General features: G+C 40.6%; 1 protein-coding gene across 16 annotated transcripts in view; it reads left to right on the top strand.

The window, feature by feature from the left end:
* Positions 1 to 16720, top strand: part of MAP2K5 (mitogen-activated protein kinase kinase 5) — a 245996-nt gene that overhangs the window by 140817 nt on the left and 88459 nt on the right. For 15 of the 16 annotated variants that reach the window (XM_064570255.1, XM_064570254.1, XM_064570250.1 and 12 more), the window contains exon 16: positions 1387 to 1458. In XM_064570255.1, coding sequence (XP_064426325.1) covers positions 1387 to 1458 — 72 coding nt within the window. Of the gene's footprint in view, positions 1 to 1386; positions 1459 to 12590; positions 15116 to 16720 lie in introns of those variants that run through there. The other variant, XM_045899809.3, reaches the window with a different exon arrangement.

Genomic DNA, 16720 nt, shown 5'->3' with positions numbered 1-16720 from the left:
CAAAGTTCTGGGTCCCAGCTAAGCCAACTCACCGGGATGTAGGACTGTGCCAATCACCTGAGAGCACCAGGTTTACATCTTCCACTCCCCTGGCATATCCCCTGCTGGTGAGTGGTGGATGCCTACTTCCCCCATGTGCAGTGGACCAGGCTGATCCTGGCCCCAGGTACTCTTCAGGGCTCCCATGAAAGCTCCCGAAGGCTGATGCCAGCGGTGGCCACCAGGAACTCCAGGGGTGGACCCATGAACAGAATGGTGCCCTGAGGGCCAGGAGGCATGGGTTATGATCCCAGCCCTGCCACGTCTAGCTCTGTAACCTTGAGCGACCATTCCAACGCCGTGAGACTTCGGTTTCTCTTATTCGTGTGCTCCTGTGTTCATTCAAAAGATTCTGTGAAGTACGATACTGAATGCTAGATCCTGGTGGGATAGAGACACCAGACAGCACCCACTTCACTATGAAACTATTCATGTTGAAGTAGAGAGTGTGCATGTTGTGGCTTTCTAAACCAGGTATTTGCTACACGTCTTGAATGGAGAACCAGTTGTCCCAAATGGACCTTTCAAACTGTTCTACGGTTCATATCAAAAGAAACCCTGATAAATGGAATAAAATGTTGAACCATAGGTGAATCTGGACAAAGGAAATACGGATGTCTTTTGTATTAATCTTAGCTTTTCAACTTTCCTGTAAGTTTGAAACTATTTCCAAATGAAAAGTTAAAAAAATAAAAATAGAATCCCTAGTGATCCAGACCCATCTCTCAAAAGTGCAAATAAGGGGCGCCTGGGTGGCTCAGTCATTGGGCATCTGCCTTCGGCTCAGGTCATGATCTCAGGGTCCTGGGATTGAGCCCCGCATCGGGCTCCCTGCTTGGCGGGAAGCCTGCTTCTCCCTCTCCCCCTGCTTGTGTTCCCTCTCTCACTGTGTCTCTCTCTGTCAAATAAATAAATAAAATATTTTTTTTTTAAAGTGCAAATAAGTGATAACATTATATAATGTTGTGTAGTTTGTCACTTCACAGCTGAGACCACTGAATTTGGAGGGAGAGGACCTGGGTCCAAGTCTCAGCTCATGAGGACTTTGCCTAAATGATTTCACCAATCTGAGCCTCCATATTCTTTATCTGTAAAACAGAGATAATAAAGTTTTCCTCACAGGGACTTTGTGAGGATTCAGTGAGATGGTATCTATCCGTATTACCTATATCGTTTCTGTATGTTACCTGTATAATACACCTATGCATACACACACACACACACACACAATTGTTTTGTGCTTCATAAAGTGCCACAAAATGTTGGTGGCTCTCTGCCTTAGCTGAGCTCATGTTAGTGTTTCCTGGAGTAGCTCACATCAACTCACCAGCTTCTGTTTTCTTACAGCCTGAAAGAATTTCAGGGGAGCAGTATGGAATCCATTCTGATGTCTGGAGTTTAGGAATCTCTTTCATGGAGGTATGTTGTTTGCAAATAGATGCTTCTATGTATATCTGCCCTAATACCAGGAAGAATGAAGATTTTGAAAAAAATAATAATAAACCTCCAATGTGTTATGTGTATGTGTACACCAAGTTTAACTCCAGAATCCTTTTGATATCCTTGAATGGCTTGTGCAGACTATTCCGAGGTGCTGTTTCTCACACATCACCTGTATAAAACTTTCCTGGAGAGCTTCTTAAAAATATAGGTTCCCAGACTCCTTCTAAAACTAGTTAAATCCAAATCTCTAAGAATCTGCATTATTAACATGTTCCCTGGTGATCCTTATGCACACTAAATCTGGAGAGCCTGCATTATAATAAAAGAAAGATTCCAGAGAAGTTCTGTGTAATGGTGGCCTTGTTGGAAAGCATATATGACTTCCAAAGGTGATTACTTTAAAGAATATAGCCCTACTCATTTGGATGTATAAGTACTGTATGTTTAGAAAGAAGAAACCACCTTGCTCCAATATAGTCATTTCGTGTGTTGGGGAATGGGGCATGATATGATCTGGGGGAGGATGAAGGGTATGTATTTAGCACAGTTTTAATGTCTTTACTCTTTAGAGCTGTATTTAGAATGGACTTCATCTTAGTGCGCTACATGTAGCCCCGGTAGAACTCCGTGCTAAGGTTTCTGTACAATGACTATTGATCTGTAAGGAAATGTATACAGTTTCCATTAGAAGGTGATTGACGGGCGCCTGGGTGGCTCAGTTGGTTAAGCGACTGCCTTCAGCTCAGGTCATGATCCTGGAGTCCCTGGATCGAGTCCCGCATCGGGCTCCCTGCTTGGCGGGGAGCCTGCTTCTCCCTCTGACCCTCCCCCCTCTCATGTGCTCTCTCTCTCTCATTCTCTCTGTCTCAAATAAATAAATAAAATCTTTAAAAAAAAAAAAAAAGAAGGTGATTGACATAACATAAGAAAATAAAATTAAAAAAAAAAAGGACATCTGGCTGAATTATACTAGTATAGAATCTGGATACTCACCAGTACTTCAAGATTTGTTTCTCACATACATTGATTCAGAGAAAGGAGGGCTTTTTAAAAACTAGAAAGGATTCCTTAAATAAGATCACAGACAGAGTTGCAATCATGATTTTATCACCTTTTTTGGGGTCAAATACTTTCTCTGTGATTTTTGTAATGCATGAATGCAGTTGAATTTATAAGGAAATATCTTTAGACTCAATTCACCCGCACTATAGAAAGCAAAAATAAAGTAGTCAGTGTTTGTTAAACCATATTCTTCTGCTTCTTCATAAAAGAGAATCTAAGAGGAAATATAATATGTGTGCATCAGCTGAGAGGTTAGCAATAACGGCAGACAGAAGCCATAACAGAATTTCCCAACAGAATCCTGAAGGGCTTGTTCAGGTAACTTGTTTCGGAGGAAACTAGTACTTTTGATTTGTGGAGCTCAGGCCTTGCCGTTACATAAATTTCCTTTGCATGTTTAAATCATTGTCATTGAATGCATTTAATAAACGACCAGATGGAATGTAGAACATTTGAGAAGTACGTGGTATAGAGATAAGAATCCCAGATTGGGAATGAAAGACAGAGAGAGCAATTTCACCTTTGCTACTGGTTTTCTAGGTGTCCTGTGCAAGCCAGTGTCCCTCACTGGGCCTCATTTCTTCCTCTGTAAGATAATGATCTCTAAGCCCCTTTCCAGACTAACATTCTATGACTCTAAGCAGTCTATTATCTTTCTTTAACTTTCTACATCAACTCTAGAGCTGAGTGACTTGGATGATGATATACCTTAGTGTGACATAACATGAGGTGAAGAGCAGCATCTTCAGTAAAGCTGTTTCCAGAGGACCCTGAGCCCCAGGGCTAGGGGAGAGGCAGGATTTCTCAAAGGAGTTGACAGTTGAGCTGGGTTGGTCTTGAAGAGTTTGCCACTGGGAGAAAGAAGAAAAAGAGGGAAGAACTCCTCCTCATCACCGAGCACATTCTAAGGTAGATCTCTGTGAACACTTCAGGAGAGATCTAGTGTCAGAGCCTGCAAGGTCTCCCCTAGGCCATTTCACTTCCTATTTGTGTGGGTACCTTCCTCAAGGTGTTTTGAGTCATTTTATTCCCCTAGGGTACTGGTGGTAAAGAAACAGATGAGATAAAAATACAGGAAACTGAGCAAAGGAATTTTTCTGAAATTACACAAGAATGAACTAGAGACGAAACGGGAACTAGAGTTTTCTATCCTTTCTACCTCTGCCCCCTGCAAGTCCCATAAACTCTCAATCCTTCCCTGAGGTTTGGTGATGCAGGAATCAGAAGTTGCCTTCATTGTTTTAAACTCCTAAAATAGCGAGGTTCACCTTTGCTTGCCTTCTCCATACTGCTCTCCCCTCGTTAATGTGCTGTCACAGTCCCCATGGGGGTCATAACAAGGCCTCTCACACACTTGTTCATAAAAGATGATGCTACATGCCACTAAAATGTGCCATTAAAAATGTCACAGACAGGTACATTTGTGCCTTAAGCAAAGAATCTTTAATATCAGACTACTTTTATCCAGGGCCAGAACTGCCCCATCTCCTCTCCGTTCAGCGTCCCTGTGGGATAAGATGGGTCTCTTTGAGGATTTTGTCAGCTGTATGTAGTATTTGGAGTTGGCAGAAATAACATAAACATGGAGATTACCCTTAAGAAGGGAAAAAATGAGATTATTCAGCTTCACTAGAGCATGGCAGTTTTACTAGATGAGAAGAATTTGGCCCCTTTTCTGTGTTTTTTTGTTTATGGTTTTCAACTCAGATCTTTAAATGTGTTGTAGTTCTCCTCATGTGGTTTAGTTATGAAGCCAAATAAAGTCCCTTACCATGTGCAGGGTTTGTATGGCCTCACTTTGTAATGGGAAAAAGAATCCACGTAGAATTGCCCTTCTTCCTTGAAGTTTCATGACAGAAATCAGTGGAAATGAAAAAAAAAAAAAAAAGAAGAAGAAGAAGAAGAAAAGAAAAAAAGAAGTAAGACACACTGACAAAGATACAAAATTCCTGAACTAAACTAGGACAAACTAGGAGAACTAATCTTGCTTCCCAGAATATTTGACTCTTCTAGGAAGCTCGTGATGATTCAGTTAACTCGGTGATTTTTCGGACAATTCACCCTGGCAGTTGCCATTCAAGACTTCAGGGCTAGACTTTAAAATGAAAATTGGTCCATAATAAGAGATTTGTTTTACCAAGTTTGATGATGTTATCTAATCCTTAGGGGAGAGGAGTATACCCAAAACATTTTTGGGCACAATTTCTTAATTTCACAGGCAGCCCAGTGTGTATCTCTCTTCCCACAGAATGGCTTGAGGAGAGAAGCCCCACTGTTGTTTTCACTAATTAATTATTCCATTCATATTCTTGGGTCATTTAAGTCACGACATTTTTGCAAAAGCTGGCTTTTTCCATTGGCCCTCCTTGGGTCAAAAAAGAAGACAGCATACACCCTCTTCCAGCCTTGCACTTGCAGTACCCAGAGCAATGCATACACATTTAAAAAGGCACCAGGCCAGTCCTATAATGTTCTTATTCTCACTGAGTATGCTCTACAAGTACATGTTCTGGTTTGTGATTCTATCTGGCAAGTTATTATAAACCTTATTAAGGTTGGTGGTGTATAATCTTCTGACAGGTTTTTCTGCAGGAGTCAGACTGAAAGCCCATCTTTAACACATGCATTTTGCTCTTTTCACTTGGGTCCTCGCTCTTTCTGCCTTTGTTTGCCTCCTCTCTCTGCCAGTCTCTTGAGTCTGAGGCATAGAACAATCTGGCTCGATGTGCTTGGTTAATTGGAGTGTCATCTAGTCCTCTGAGATCCCTCTTCAGCATGATCCCTGTTTTATTGAAGTGGTTTGAATGATGTGTTAAATGATGAAAGCAAGGTCCATGGCTTAGAAAAACGTCTCTAGATAGGTGAAGAACATATTCAGAGAGCCACACAAGGTCATTGTCATCAAAGTAACACCCATCTTCTGAAGATTTTTATGAGTTCTATTGTTTTGATAAAGAGAGTTTTTCTTGTGAGTTTTAGAATCACCTTTACCAAGTTAAAAATAAATCCTTTACCAAGTTAAAAATAAATAAATAAATAAATAAACAAAAATACGGTGTTCACTCTACGTGGAATATCATTTTTCTTCATCTCCCCAAGATACAGTTAAAATACCCATCCTTCATGATGCCTGCTCTGATCTCTCCAGCAAAAAATAATACCTTCTTCTTCTGACCTTCATCTACATCTTCCTTGTGGCATCTGCCTTTTCCACCTTGTGCTATAATAATTTCTAGGCATGTCAGAGTTCCTTATGACAGCATTCAAATCTGATACTCTCAAAACCCCCTACAATCTCTAGCACAATTCCACTGTCCCTAAGTGGGCACTCAAGAAATCTTTTTGGCTCCGTTTTTTCATACTTTTCTAATAGTTTTAAAGCCATTTCTGAAAATAAAGATCAGAGTTTGAAGTTTGATGGAGTCTTTAACATAAGCACACATAAATGTTTGCTGAATAGATCACAAATGTCTTGCATGTGGAGAAGAGTTTTCTTTTGCCGGAGTAGAGACCTAGATTCAAATTCCACCTCTGTCAGTATAAACAGTAGATCCTTGGATAAGTCATTGAATCTCTGGGCCTCAGGGTCCTCATCTTTAGATGGAAGCTTTACTTCAGAGCTTCTGGCTAAAGGTCACAATGAGAAAATTAAGCCATCATCCCCTCTCTTTAAAAGGAATTACTTTGGGGCACCTGGGTGGCTCAGTTGTTAAGCGTCTGCCTTCAGCTCAGGTCATGATCCCAGGGCCCTGGGATCGAGCACCGCATCGGGCTCCCTGCTCTGCGGGAAGCCTGCTTCTCCCTCTCCCATGCCCTCTGCTTGTGTTCCCTCTCTCACTGTGTCTCTCTTTGTCAAATAAATAAATAAAATCTTTAAAATAAAAAATAAAAGGAATTACCTCTTGAAATACTTCTATTTGTTTCAAAAAGGCCACTAATTAGGTTAAAGCATGGAACACAGAACATGCCGTACCCTCCACTTTCACTTAAACTCCACTAAAAATAACCATAAAGGGATTAAAAAAAAAAAAAGACATACTACCATGAAGACAAAGCAAAAGGGAAAGGAGACTACAACAACCAAATTTTGGGTGTGGGGAAACAGATGGACAGTGGCAAACTACCTAGCAGTGCTGAGAATGCTGAAATCCTAAGCTGGCTGTAAAGAAAGTGACAAGCACCCCACTTCCTGTAGAACATCAAAAAGACTCGGGAATTGGTGGTACCAGCTATCTGGAACTAGACATGAAGGTGGGACCAAAGAGAAGAGAATTATTTTTAAATCCATTTGACCCACAGATTCTTCAGGTAACTCAGCATGTGTGCACAGTTGTCACTCCTCAACCTCAACACAAGAAAGTAGAGGTCTTTTTTGGAAAGAGTAAAATAGTGATAGCTGGCACTGTAGAAGACTGTGTCTCATTCCTGAAGTACAGAGGCATTAAGTGAATGATAAATGTTGAGACCTCCCAGCCTTCCTAACACACCCTGTTCCTAGGACACCGGCGGCCAAGATTACCTTTCAGGCAGAAGAGACTTTGGCTAAGGAAATCTGACCAAGAAGTCTTAAAGATCCAGACATTGGGGGTTCATGTTACATCATGTTATGTCAGTCATCAAGCTCCACCAATGAGCACAGTGCCTTACCCTTGGCAAGACATGTGAGAAAGGCCTTTAGGACAGATTTTTAGTGCCTTACCCTTAGCAAGACATGTGAGAAAGGCCTTTAGGACAGAGACCTAAAATAACTGGGAAAAAAAGCAACTTGGAGGGCCTTGGAAACTATGCAGTGAAGAAGAATTCAGATGAGCTCCTGTAGGATTCTCAGAGGGGTAAGAGAAAATACTGCATTCAGGAGACAAGAAGAGGCTGCTGTAACAAAGGAACTTTCAGAGAACAACAAGAACAAACAGAAATGAAAATTCGAGAACCAGGTCAGGAAGTCTAATGTGAAAAACAGAAGTTTCAGGAAGAAAGAGTAGATGAAACGGGAAGAAATCACCAGAGAAAATGTTTTCATTTTAATTTTATAACGAGATAAATATTTATATGTTGTTTGAGATTGCCCTCCTCTTTAGTATTCCTATAAACAAACAAACAAAAAAACCCAAAAAACAAAACCTAACTTTTTTTTCTAAATGATACGTGCCAATGGTTTTGCCCAGAGAAACGGAGTTTTTACTGGGGAATGGTAAAATTTTTGAATTTTCTATAGATAATCTACAATAGAATTTTTCCCGAGGAAAATTTAGCATAGAAAGTAAAAATAGTTGGGGTGCCTGGGTGGCACAGTCAGTTAAATGTCTGACTCTTGGTTTCAGTTCAGGTCATGAGATTGAGTCCTGCATCCAACTCTGTGCTAGCGGGGAGTCTGCTTAAGGCTCTCTCTCTCTCTGCACCACCCCTAAAATAAGTAAATCTTGTTTGTTTTTTAAAGGTAAAAATAGTTGGATAGAACCACCTTGTTTTATGGAAATGTTAAAAACTGTGAACATATCCCATTTTTAACATATTGGTTTTATATATATGTATATATATATATATTTTTTAATGGATGCTAGATAAGACTCATTAGATACCAAGAAAATGAAATGTAATTTCCATTTATAAGCAAACACAGAAAGCTCTATAATGAAAATAAAAGTATTAACAAAGTGGCATAGATCACGCAGCCCAGTACCCCTGACAGAAGCCTCTGGAGGTCTGATGAAGAGTGCGTAATTTTCATTCTATGAGAAGATTTTCAGATTCAAAGGCTGCCATCCTAATTCTTGAACTCTTAACATGCGCAGACTTTGGATTAACTAGATACGTTCACACCACCACTTGCAATCAGTGTGATTTCGGCCCAGTCATTTTGCTACGCCAAGTGTCACTTTCTTATCTGTAAAATGAAGATAACTTTAGAATTCATTCATTCCTCAAATATTTATTGAGCACCTTTTATGCTCCACATACTTTACGAAGTGCTTTGGGTACACTCGTAAATAAAACGCACGTTCCCTTTCCTTGTTGAACCTACAACATGAGGGAGGCAGACGATAAACAATAATAAACACATTTTGAAAGCAGGAACTTTCAGTATTCTAGGCTCTTCTCTAAACACTTTCATTTAATAATAACCACCCTATAGAGTTATTTTGAGAGTAAGCCTCTCTTTGAAATAACATCCTCATCTATGTATTAGGTGGTTTTGCCAAGTGACAGAAATTATGGAACATTATCCAGACTCGGTTCCTGCCCCTAACTATATGGAAGAACCCATCCCTGCCCCCACCCCCTACATAAAAACACCCAGAGACACAGCTGTCTCTAGTCGTCTACAGCTGCGGCTTTGTTTGCTTTTCTAGCCCTTGGTGATTATGAACCTGGTCTGAGGGGTGACGGATGGCTCTGGGTACCCTATGAGCAGCTGCTGTCAGCTTCTCTAGACCATAAAACTTGGCCTTTGCTGTGCTTTACTTAAATACTGACATTTTCTCCTCTCCTTTCTTTATAATTATTGTTAAGAACATGAGTGGAAGTTGAATCTTATCATATATTTGGTCTGCTGCTCCATCTAGTGAAACATCTTACCTGTTGATCAGAAGTTTCTGCTGAAAACCGTCAGAAGGCAAAAGGATCAAAGCTGAAGCGTCCAAACAACAAGGAAATTTCAGTGGAGACTGTATAGAAAAGTGGGCAGGAGTATGGTCTGGAGTCCTTGTCATGGGCCTCCTTCCCTTCCGTTGAAGAATGTTGAGAAAAAGAGCATGTAACAGTTTCCACCACTCATTCCCCTGCTCTAACTCCCCTTTCTGTAATTCTGTCTTAACTTGGTTTTTTCCATTGTCATTTTTTAAATCTAAAACTTTTTGCAACTTACTGCAAAAAGGAGCCATTAAAATGACCTTTGGGAGATGATGGATTGACTAGTTCAGTCCGCTGCAAGGTTTGTGAAGGGATCCAGCTGTCTCAGATTACCATGCCTAAATGTGCATTTTCCAAGGTTGTCAGTGATCTCAGTGAATGTGCAACTGGCAGACAAAGTGAGTGTTTCTCGCTGAATGAGGCATTGTTGAGCTGGCTTTGTGCTCGGAGCTATCTGAACAACCATGAGATTGACAAAACAAGATGGAACAGGTGCTAGCAGTCCCAGCTAAGCATTTTATTATTTTGATGGATTTCAGACTGGTTTGAAAGTTTTTCCAACAGCACATGTCCAAATTGTGTGTTTGTGTGCACACAAACACACATGATTTGGACATCTAAAAAAACATTAAGTCAACAAAGTCTTCATGTGAAGAATAAAGAAATAAAGAGAAGACAAAGCAAGCATTTGACAACCCATATTCAGATGTTTGAAGGATTGTCAAAAGGGGCAAGCTGCTGCTCGATGACTGGCAGGCTGAACTTTCTGAAGCTAACATGACCAAAAAAAAACCCAAAAAACTCATGGTTTTCTATTCAATATAAAGAAGAAAATTCTAATGGATAGATCCCTATATCCTTCCCTACTCTACAGTGGAATCCCTTTAGGGATAAAAATGCCACATTTACATAGTGACTGAATAACCACATGCCATGTCTCAAGTTTTTGTTTTGTTTTATTTCTTAAGAAGAAATGCTTTGTAGAAGAAACAGGGATGAGGTTAGATAAGGTGCAGTCATTTATTCATTAATCACTCAGAATTTTTACTGAGTGTCTAGTATGTGGCAAGCACCATGCTAGTCACTGGGAACATGGCTGTGAATGAAACTGATAAAATCCCTTCATGGAACCTCCGTTTTAAAGAAGGTGTTTGACAACAGCAAGTCATTAGACAGAAACAAGCAGTGTTATATGATAGGAGTAACTGCGTGGTGTGGTGTGTAAATTAAGATCTCTTAAATTGAGATCTAAATGATAAGGGCCAGTCTTCTAGTGACATCTGTCAACTCTAAATTCTGTGAGTGATAATTTAGGGAACCACGGCCGCTCCCTTGAGATGTCCAGTGGTAAAAAGCACTGATCCTAGAATTGTGTCAATACTCAAATCCAGGGACCTGGAAATCGCTTTAAAAATCCTCTTGAAGATCCTACAGACCATAGCACATACTTTGGTTTTGAACTGGCTAATAAAAACTTCCAACATTTTTATAGCATGTATGTACTCAATTCTTTTACACACCTTATCTTGTACTTAGAGATTAGCATGTTTTTTAACTAGAAGAGAGTCTTTAGAACTTGTTAAATCAGATATCTCCTCGTACCGGTGAGGAAGCTGGGGGCCAGGGGAGGGAGGGGACCTGCCCACGGTGACAGCACGCAGCCAGTCCTGTGCAGAAGAGGACTGGAATCTAGGACTTCTGCTGTCAAGTCTGGTGCTCTGTCCTCTTTTTGCAGTTGTTGATGTCTTCTTGCTCCGTGTCATTCTCACAAGAAGGGTGACAACATAACACTTTGCATGTACCTAACACTTAACAGAACCACTTGATATTACCTCATTTAGGCTCCCCTACACTGTGATGGGAAATGACTGAAAAATCAGTATTTTGAGGCACCCCAAGATTGTTCCACCATATAAGCATCAAAGCTCCCATTTTGCAAGTAAGGAAACTGAAATCTAGAGAAATTAAAGGACTTCTTTAGAAAGGTTAAGTGACTTGGCCAGGCAGCGGCAGTCATGTCCCCTGACTCTGCTGCTCTCATTATGCTATAGAGAATAAGCAGATCAAGTAGTTTGGGAAGAGAAGAGAGAAATGGTAAACGTAAATGAGCAGGAAATTAGATAAAGGAAAGGACTGGTTTATTGTGATTCTGCTTGTCAGTCAAGACTGCTTTTCCCAGGGACGCCTGGATGGCTCAGTTGGTTAAGCGTCTGCCTTCGGCTCGGGTCATGATCCCAGGGTCCTGGGATCGAGTCCCGCATCAGGCTCCCTGCTCCACGGGGAGCCTGCTTCTCCCTCTGCCTCTGTCTCTCTCTCTCTCTCTGTCTCATGAATAAATAAATAAATAAAATCTTAAAAAAAAAAAAAAAAAGACTGCTTTTCCCAGGCTTCCTACCGACACCGTGACCCTCTCCCTATAGCTGCTTCAGCGTTACCATATTTCAGAGTGTACAGGTACCATTGGTTTTCAGAAACTAATACCTCATTTACGTTTCTTTCTTTTTTTTTTTAAAGATTTTATTTATTTATTTGACAGAGAGAGAGAAAGAGAGTACAAGCATGGGGAGCAGCAGGGAGAGAGAGAAGCAGGGTCCTGCTGAGCAGAGACCCGACGTGGGGCTCGATCCCAGGACCCTGGGACCATGACCTGAGCCAAAGGCAGACGCTTAACTGACTGAGCCACCCAGGCGCCCCTTAGTTTATGTTTCTAAAGAAATACAAAAATTAACCTAATCTCCAGTGTATCTGCTCTGTTAGGAAGTGCGTAGGTGAGAATTCCATCTAATCGGTAAATATTTATGTAATGCTATTCTGTGTTGGCAGTAAGGATACCAACTTTGCCCTCAGGAGCTCTTTGACTAGTAGGTAGAAAGATAAATAAAAGTGCAATGGAAGTGCATAGGACTGGGCAGATGAGAGGGAGGGCTAACATCGATGTCAAGGAAAGCATTTCAGTTATCTATTACTCTTAATAAAGCACCTAACATTAGTGGCTTAACATCACAACCCTTTATTTACAGGATTCTATGGGTCAAGAATCTTAGGGCTCAGCCATTAGACGCAGTATCCACAGGGGCTCCGGTGAGGGTGCAGCCAGATGGTGGTTAAGAATGGAAGATCCAAGGGGCACCTGGGTGGCTCAGTCAGTTAAGCGGCTGCCTTCAGCTCAGGTCATGATCCCAGGGTCCTGGGATCGAGCCCCGCATCGGGCTCCCTGCTCGGCAGGAAGCCTGCTTCTCCCTCTCCCACTCCCCCTGGTTGTGTTCCCTCTCTTGCTGTGTCTCTCTCTGTCAGATAAATAAATAAAATATTAAAAAAAAAAAAAAAAAAAGAATGGAAGATCCAAGATGATTTCACCTGCATGCATGGCACCTTGGTGGGAGTGGGCACTCCATCTCTCTCTCTCTCTCTCCTAGGAGCAGCATACAGATGCTAGAAGTATGAGAATACTACCCAATGATGACTCCCTTGACTTTGAAATGTCTAGAAACAGAAGTGTAGAGTTGGTTGAACCAGTGGACTATACCCCAGCACTGATGTTTTCTCAGCTACTCACAGCTGCATGACTCCAGTGAGCAATTTAGAAATGGAGAAACACCCCCCCATGCCCTGCCCCATACCCAGAGCTAGGTTTGCAGGGACTGTTACCATGATTGAAGTTGTGTACTGTTAGAGGACACAGGTCAGCATTATACAAACATATTGAAAGGGTGTCATTTCTTAATTCTCACTGTGAAGATTAAAATGGTTATTGAAAGTACACGAGATGGATTGAAGGACAGTTAACTCCAGTCTTTTTCCCTGCTTGCAACCCCTAAGTCTTTAATAAGAAATAAGCCATTTAAATTAATCATAATGCTTAAATATGTCAAAGTGATTATTCTAAGCAGTGATGTGTAAGAGGGCCTTGTCAGTTAAAACTATCAACCCACATTACTGAAGAGTTTGTATACTATGTTCATTAAAGTAGTGCAGCGCAGAGGGGCACCTGGGTGGCTCAGTCAGTTAAGCGTCCGACTCTTGATCTCAGCTCAGATCTTGATCTCAGGGTCATGAGTTCATGCCCCGCGTTGGGCTCCATGCTGGGTGTGGAGCCTACATTAAAAAAAAAAAAAAAGGTATCATAGCATAGAAACAACTAACATGCACTGCCAGGTTGGGTAAGCTCTAGAAGACCTCACCATCAGGGGGTTTATCATAATCAACAAATGCTTATTGTCAGCCGACTGCAAAATACCATTTCTGGTGTCATGAAGAACACAAAAGTATATGACTTAAGAGTCTGCCCTTAAACAAAACTCAAAATTTACCAGGCCTTAGAGACACAGGAAGATGTAGAACACTAGGAAATGTCACCAGCTAGGATGTGCTCCGCTGCCCAGTGAATGGTATGGACAGGGAGTGATAGGAATTTTGTCTTCAAAATTGTGTTCTGGGATTAACTCCCAGCAGAAAAGGAGTAGTAATTTGAACCAAGTCCTGAAAGGATAGGTAACCCGGACTTCCATTTGTTCATCTGTTGTTACACCATCTTAGAATCCAGATAGAGAAACTGCCTCCAGTATTGCATTTTGAGTTGTGCAAAAATTTGAAGTTCATTTTTCTATTAGAAAAGTAAATTGTTTGCTTTCAGCCATCATGACTGGACGTTATCTCTTTTTAATTTAGAGTTTCTCACTGAATTTCCTTTCAGTGCACAAGACACCATCAAAAGAGACCTTTGCAGTTGTTTCTCAGTGACTTTTAGAGATTTATATTACCCAATTAGCATTGTTCTGAGTAAAGATACCGGTGGAAATCAACTTGGAACAATCCTCTGATTGAACAATCCTCTGACCCACTACAAAAGTGGGTCTCTTCAAATAGAGAGGGTTTTCTTTTTTTAATCAGCTGCTTCATATTTACTATGGCCAAGTTGAAATTGTGTATTGCATTTAAACGGTAATATTCATGCAAAAAATTATTCAAAGTTTTTGCTCCAGTGTAGTATAGATAGGTTGATAGATATATACACACACATATACAAACACACACAGTCTGAAAGAAAACGATGCAAGTGAAATAGCATTGTGGGAGAGGAAGGAGAATTTATGTGTTGGGACAGCAGGGTGAGAAGGACCGAGCAACGTTTAAAGATTCAAAACAATAGCATTTAGCATGAAATCTCCTTTTTATCATCCTTACCCAGCCATCAGAATGAAGAAAGACAGTGTCCAGCCGTAGCAGTAGTCTGGTAGCAGGAGAATTAGAAGTAAAGGTACTGGTGCCCGAGGGGTGGGTCATGAATTAATAATTGCTATGTGGCGGACGAGCCCGTCAGAAGAGCTGAAAATGAGGAAGCTGCCTTGCAGAGCGCTATCAATCACTCAGTGACCATAACTTCCAGTAATTAGTGTATTTTATGGGCCTTTGCTTCAGTGGCTCGAAAGCACATATGCTGCAGTCACAGCTAAACTTCGCCGGAGTAATATTCCAGGGTGATTTATCCTGCTGCTGCACTGGGATATGCCCCTCTATTAGGTGAAGACTGTGAACTAAGCTGCAATAAAGTGTAAGTTTAGGTACAGTTTGCCCAGGTTGAGACCTCAATGTATCATGCTCTTCAGCATCCACGGTTAGGCTACAGCAAGCAATCATTTTTAACCGTGAAACAAATAAAGCAATTAATGGAACAGCACTAGGATATTGTACTTGTGAATTACCGTTGCCCTCTCTCCATTTAAGTGTCCACTGTAATAAGCCCATTTCTAATTAAAAAAAAAAAAAACCACCACACTCTATTGGAAACATTTATTTGTAATGCTGTCTTTTCTCCACTATTACTAGTAATCTGTGGGATAGAATGGAGGACCTTCCGAATGATGGGGAAGGACTTGATTTATTTCTTTGTGTTACCGCGTTTGACCTCCTTCAGTTAAAATAAATTTACTTTTTATCCATGGACTCGAGTGAGGATGAGTAGTTCTTTTTTAAATACTGGCACATGTTAAGAAGCCCTCCTGATGGGAGCCTCACATTTAGGCTCTTTCGACACAAAGAAAACATGTTATTTGCGAGCTCTCAGGAGCACTTAGCACTTTTGTACAGCCGTAATGAGTTATTTGTCGTGGTTCACCCACTGCACTGGAAGTCTCTGAGGCCTTTGCAGACAGGGTCCTTTGCCATTGCCAAAAACATCTGTAGAGCCCACAGTTCTTAGTGATTTAACAAGCTTTGCCACCAACCTGCAGTATGACCTTGGGCAAATTAATTAAGCTTCTGGTGCCTCCATTGGGCCATAATTCTGTTTGTGTTAAGGAAATCCTTACAGTTTATAGGAAAGTGTTATGTGAAAAGTATAAATTGAATAGGGAAGAGATATGCAGGGTCCCACTGTATTTCATCATAGAGTGAAATGTTTCTGCACCACTTTTAATGATGGCGTCCATGCATTTCCTTAAAATAGACACCAATGGTACGCTTATTTCTCCAAGCAGGGTGGAAAGGTGTACCTAGTTTGGCGCTTTCATTACATTTATTATCCCATCTTTAATTTGCAGTGTATTATAATATCACACAAGTTAAAACAATAATAGTAAAACAAACTAATTGTCTTTAATTAAAGTGAATTAGGTTTTGATTTTAATATATTTGATGTAGGGATAACTGATAACGTGGAGGGTCCCTAAGGTTATTAGGGCATATTTCTGTTGGGCCTGATGGTGTTAGTAATAACCCTCTTCCTCATAGTTCTAGACACGAACAAATATGTCACTTCATCAGTCTCTGTTACTCGCACTTATGCCCCTCCGCAGGGGTCGCAGATTCCACAAGTTATCAGCTAATGGCGTTATACATTAAAAATTGAAGCTTTCCTCACTCCGAGGCCTTTTAAGGCTTTGTTCTTAAGCCCTAGACACTTTGGAGTGCAGCTGCAAACTATAGGCAGAAGATTAAATTAATTTGTAACTCTTTTTTTTTTGGTCCTGCATTACTAAATCCTCCACATTTAATTGAAACCCTACTTCAAGACGCTTTGTGTTTCTCTGTTCTTTGTTGTCAGTTTAACCTCCAAAGCACTTTAACACTGGTAAATTGCTGTTATATCCTTTGGATTGTTTTTAAACCATTCAGTAAGGGGATAGTGAAATTGATACATGGGAAGAAAAGTCAAATCTTAGGGTAGATCTTGAGGTATTTAATATTTATTATGGTTCTTCACCAGCATAGTTTCAGATGATTTAAACTCTCTCTCTAGGACTGTGTAAATTGGTCTTGGGATGAAATCTCACCTAGGGAATTTTATGTAATCCAGTAGTTAAGTCTGATTTTTTAAAGTTTCCCCGTGTCTGAATGTTCCAAAGTGACTGCTGCATTTCTATAAAATGAAGGTTTAACTGCAGTGCACAATCTAAATGCAAGATCCTTAGATGGAAATTTAATTGTGTAAAATGTGCACAAGGTAATTAAGAACAAATTTTAGAACATTTCAGGCTATAAAGTCCTCCTTCAGCTAGATCACTGGCTATATTGAAAATGCTTATTTTCAATTTGCAGTTATGCCGAG

The sequence above is a fragment of the Mirounga angustirostris genome, unplaced genomic scaffold (genome assembly GCF_029215605.1).
Source record: "Mirounga angustirostris isolate CCGP_5_RB_7025 unplaced genomic scaffold, mMirAng1.0.hap1 SCAF_9, whole genome shotgun sequence".
Taxonomy (NCBI): Eukaryota; Metazoa; Chordata; class Mammalia; order Carnivora; family Phocidae; genus Mirounga; species Mirounga angustirostris.
This window is presented reverse-complemented; position numbering and strand designations above follow the sequence as displayed.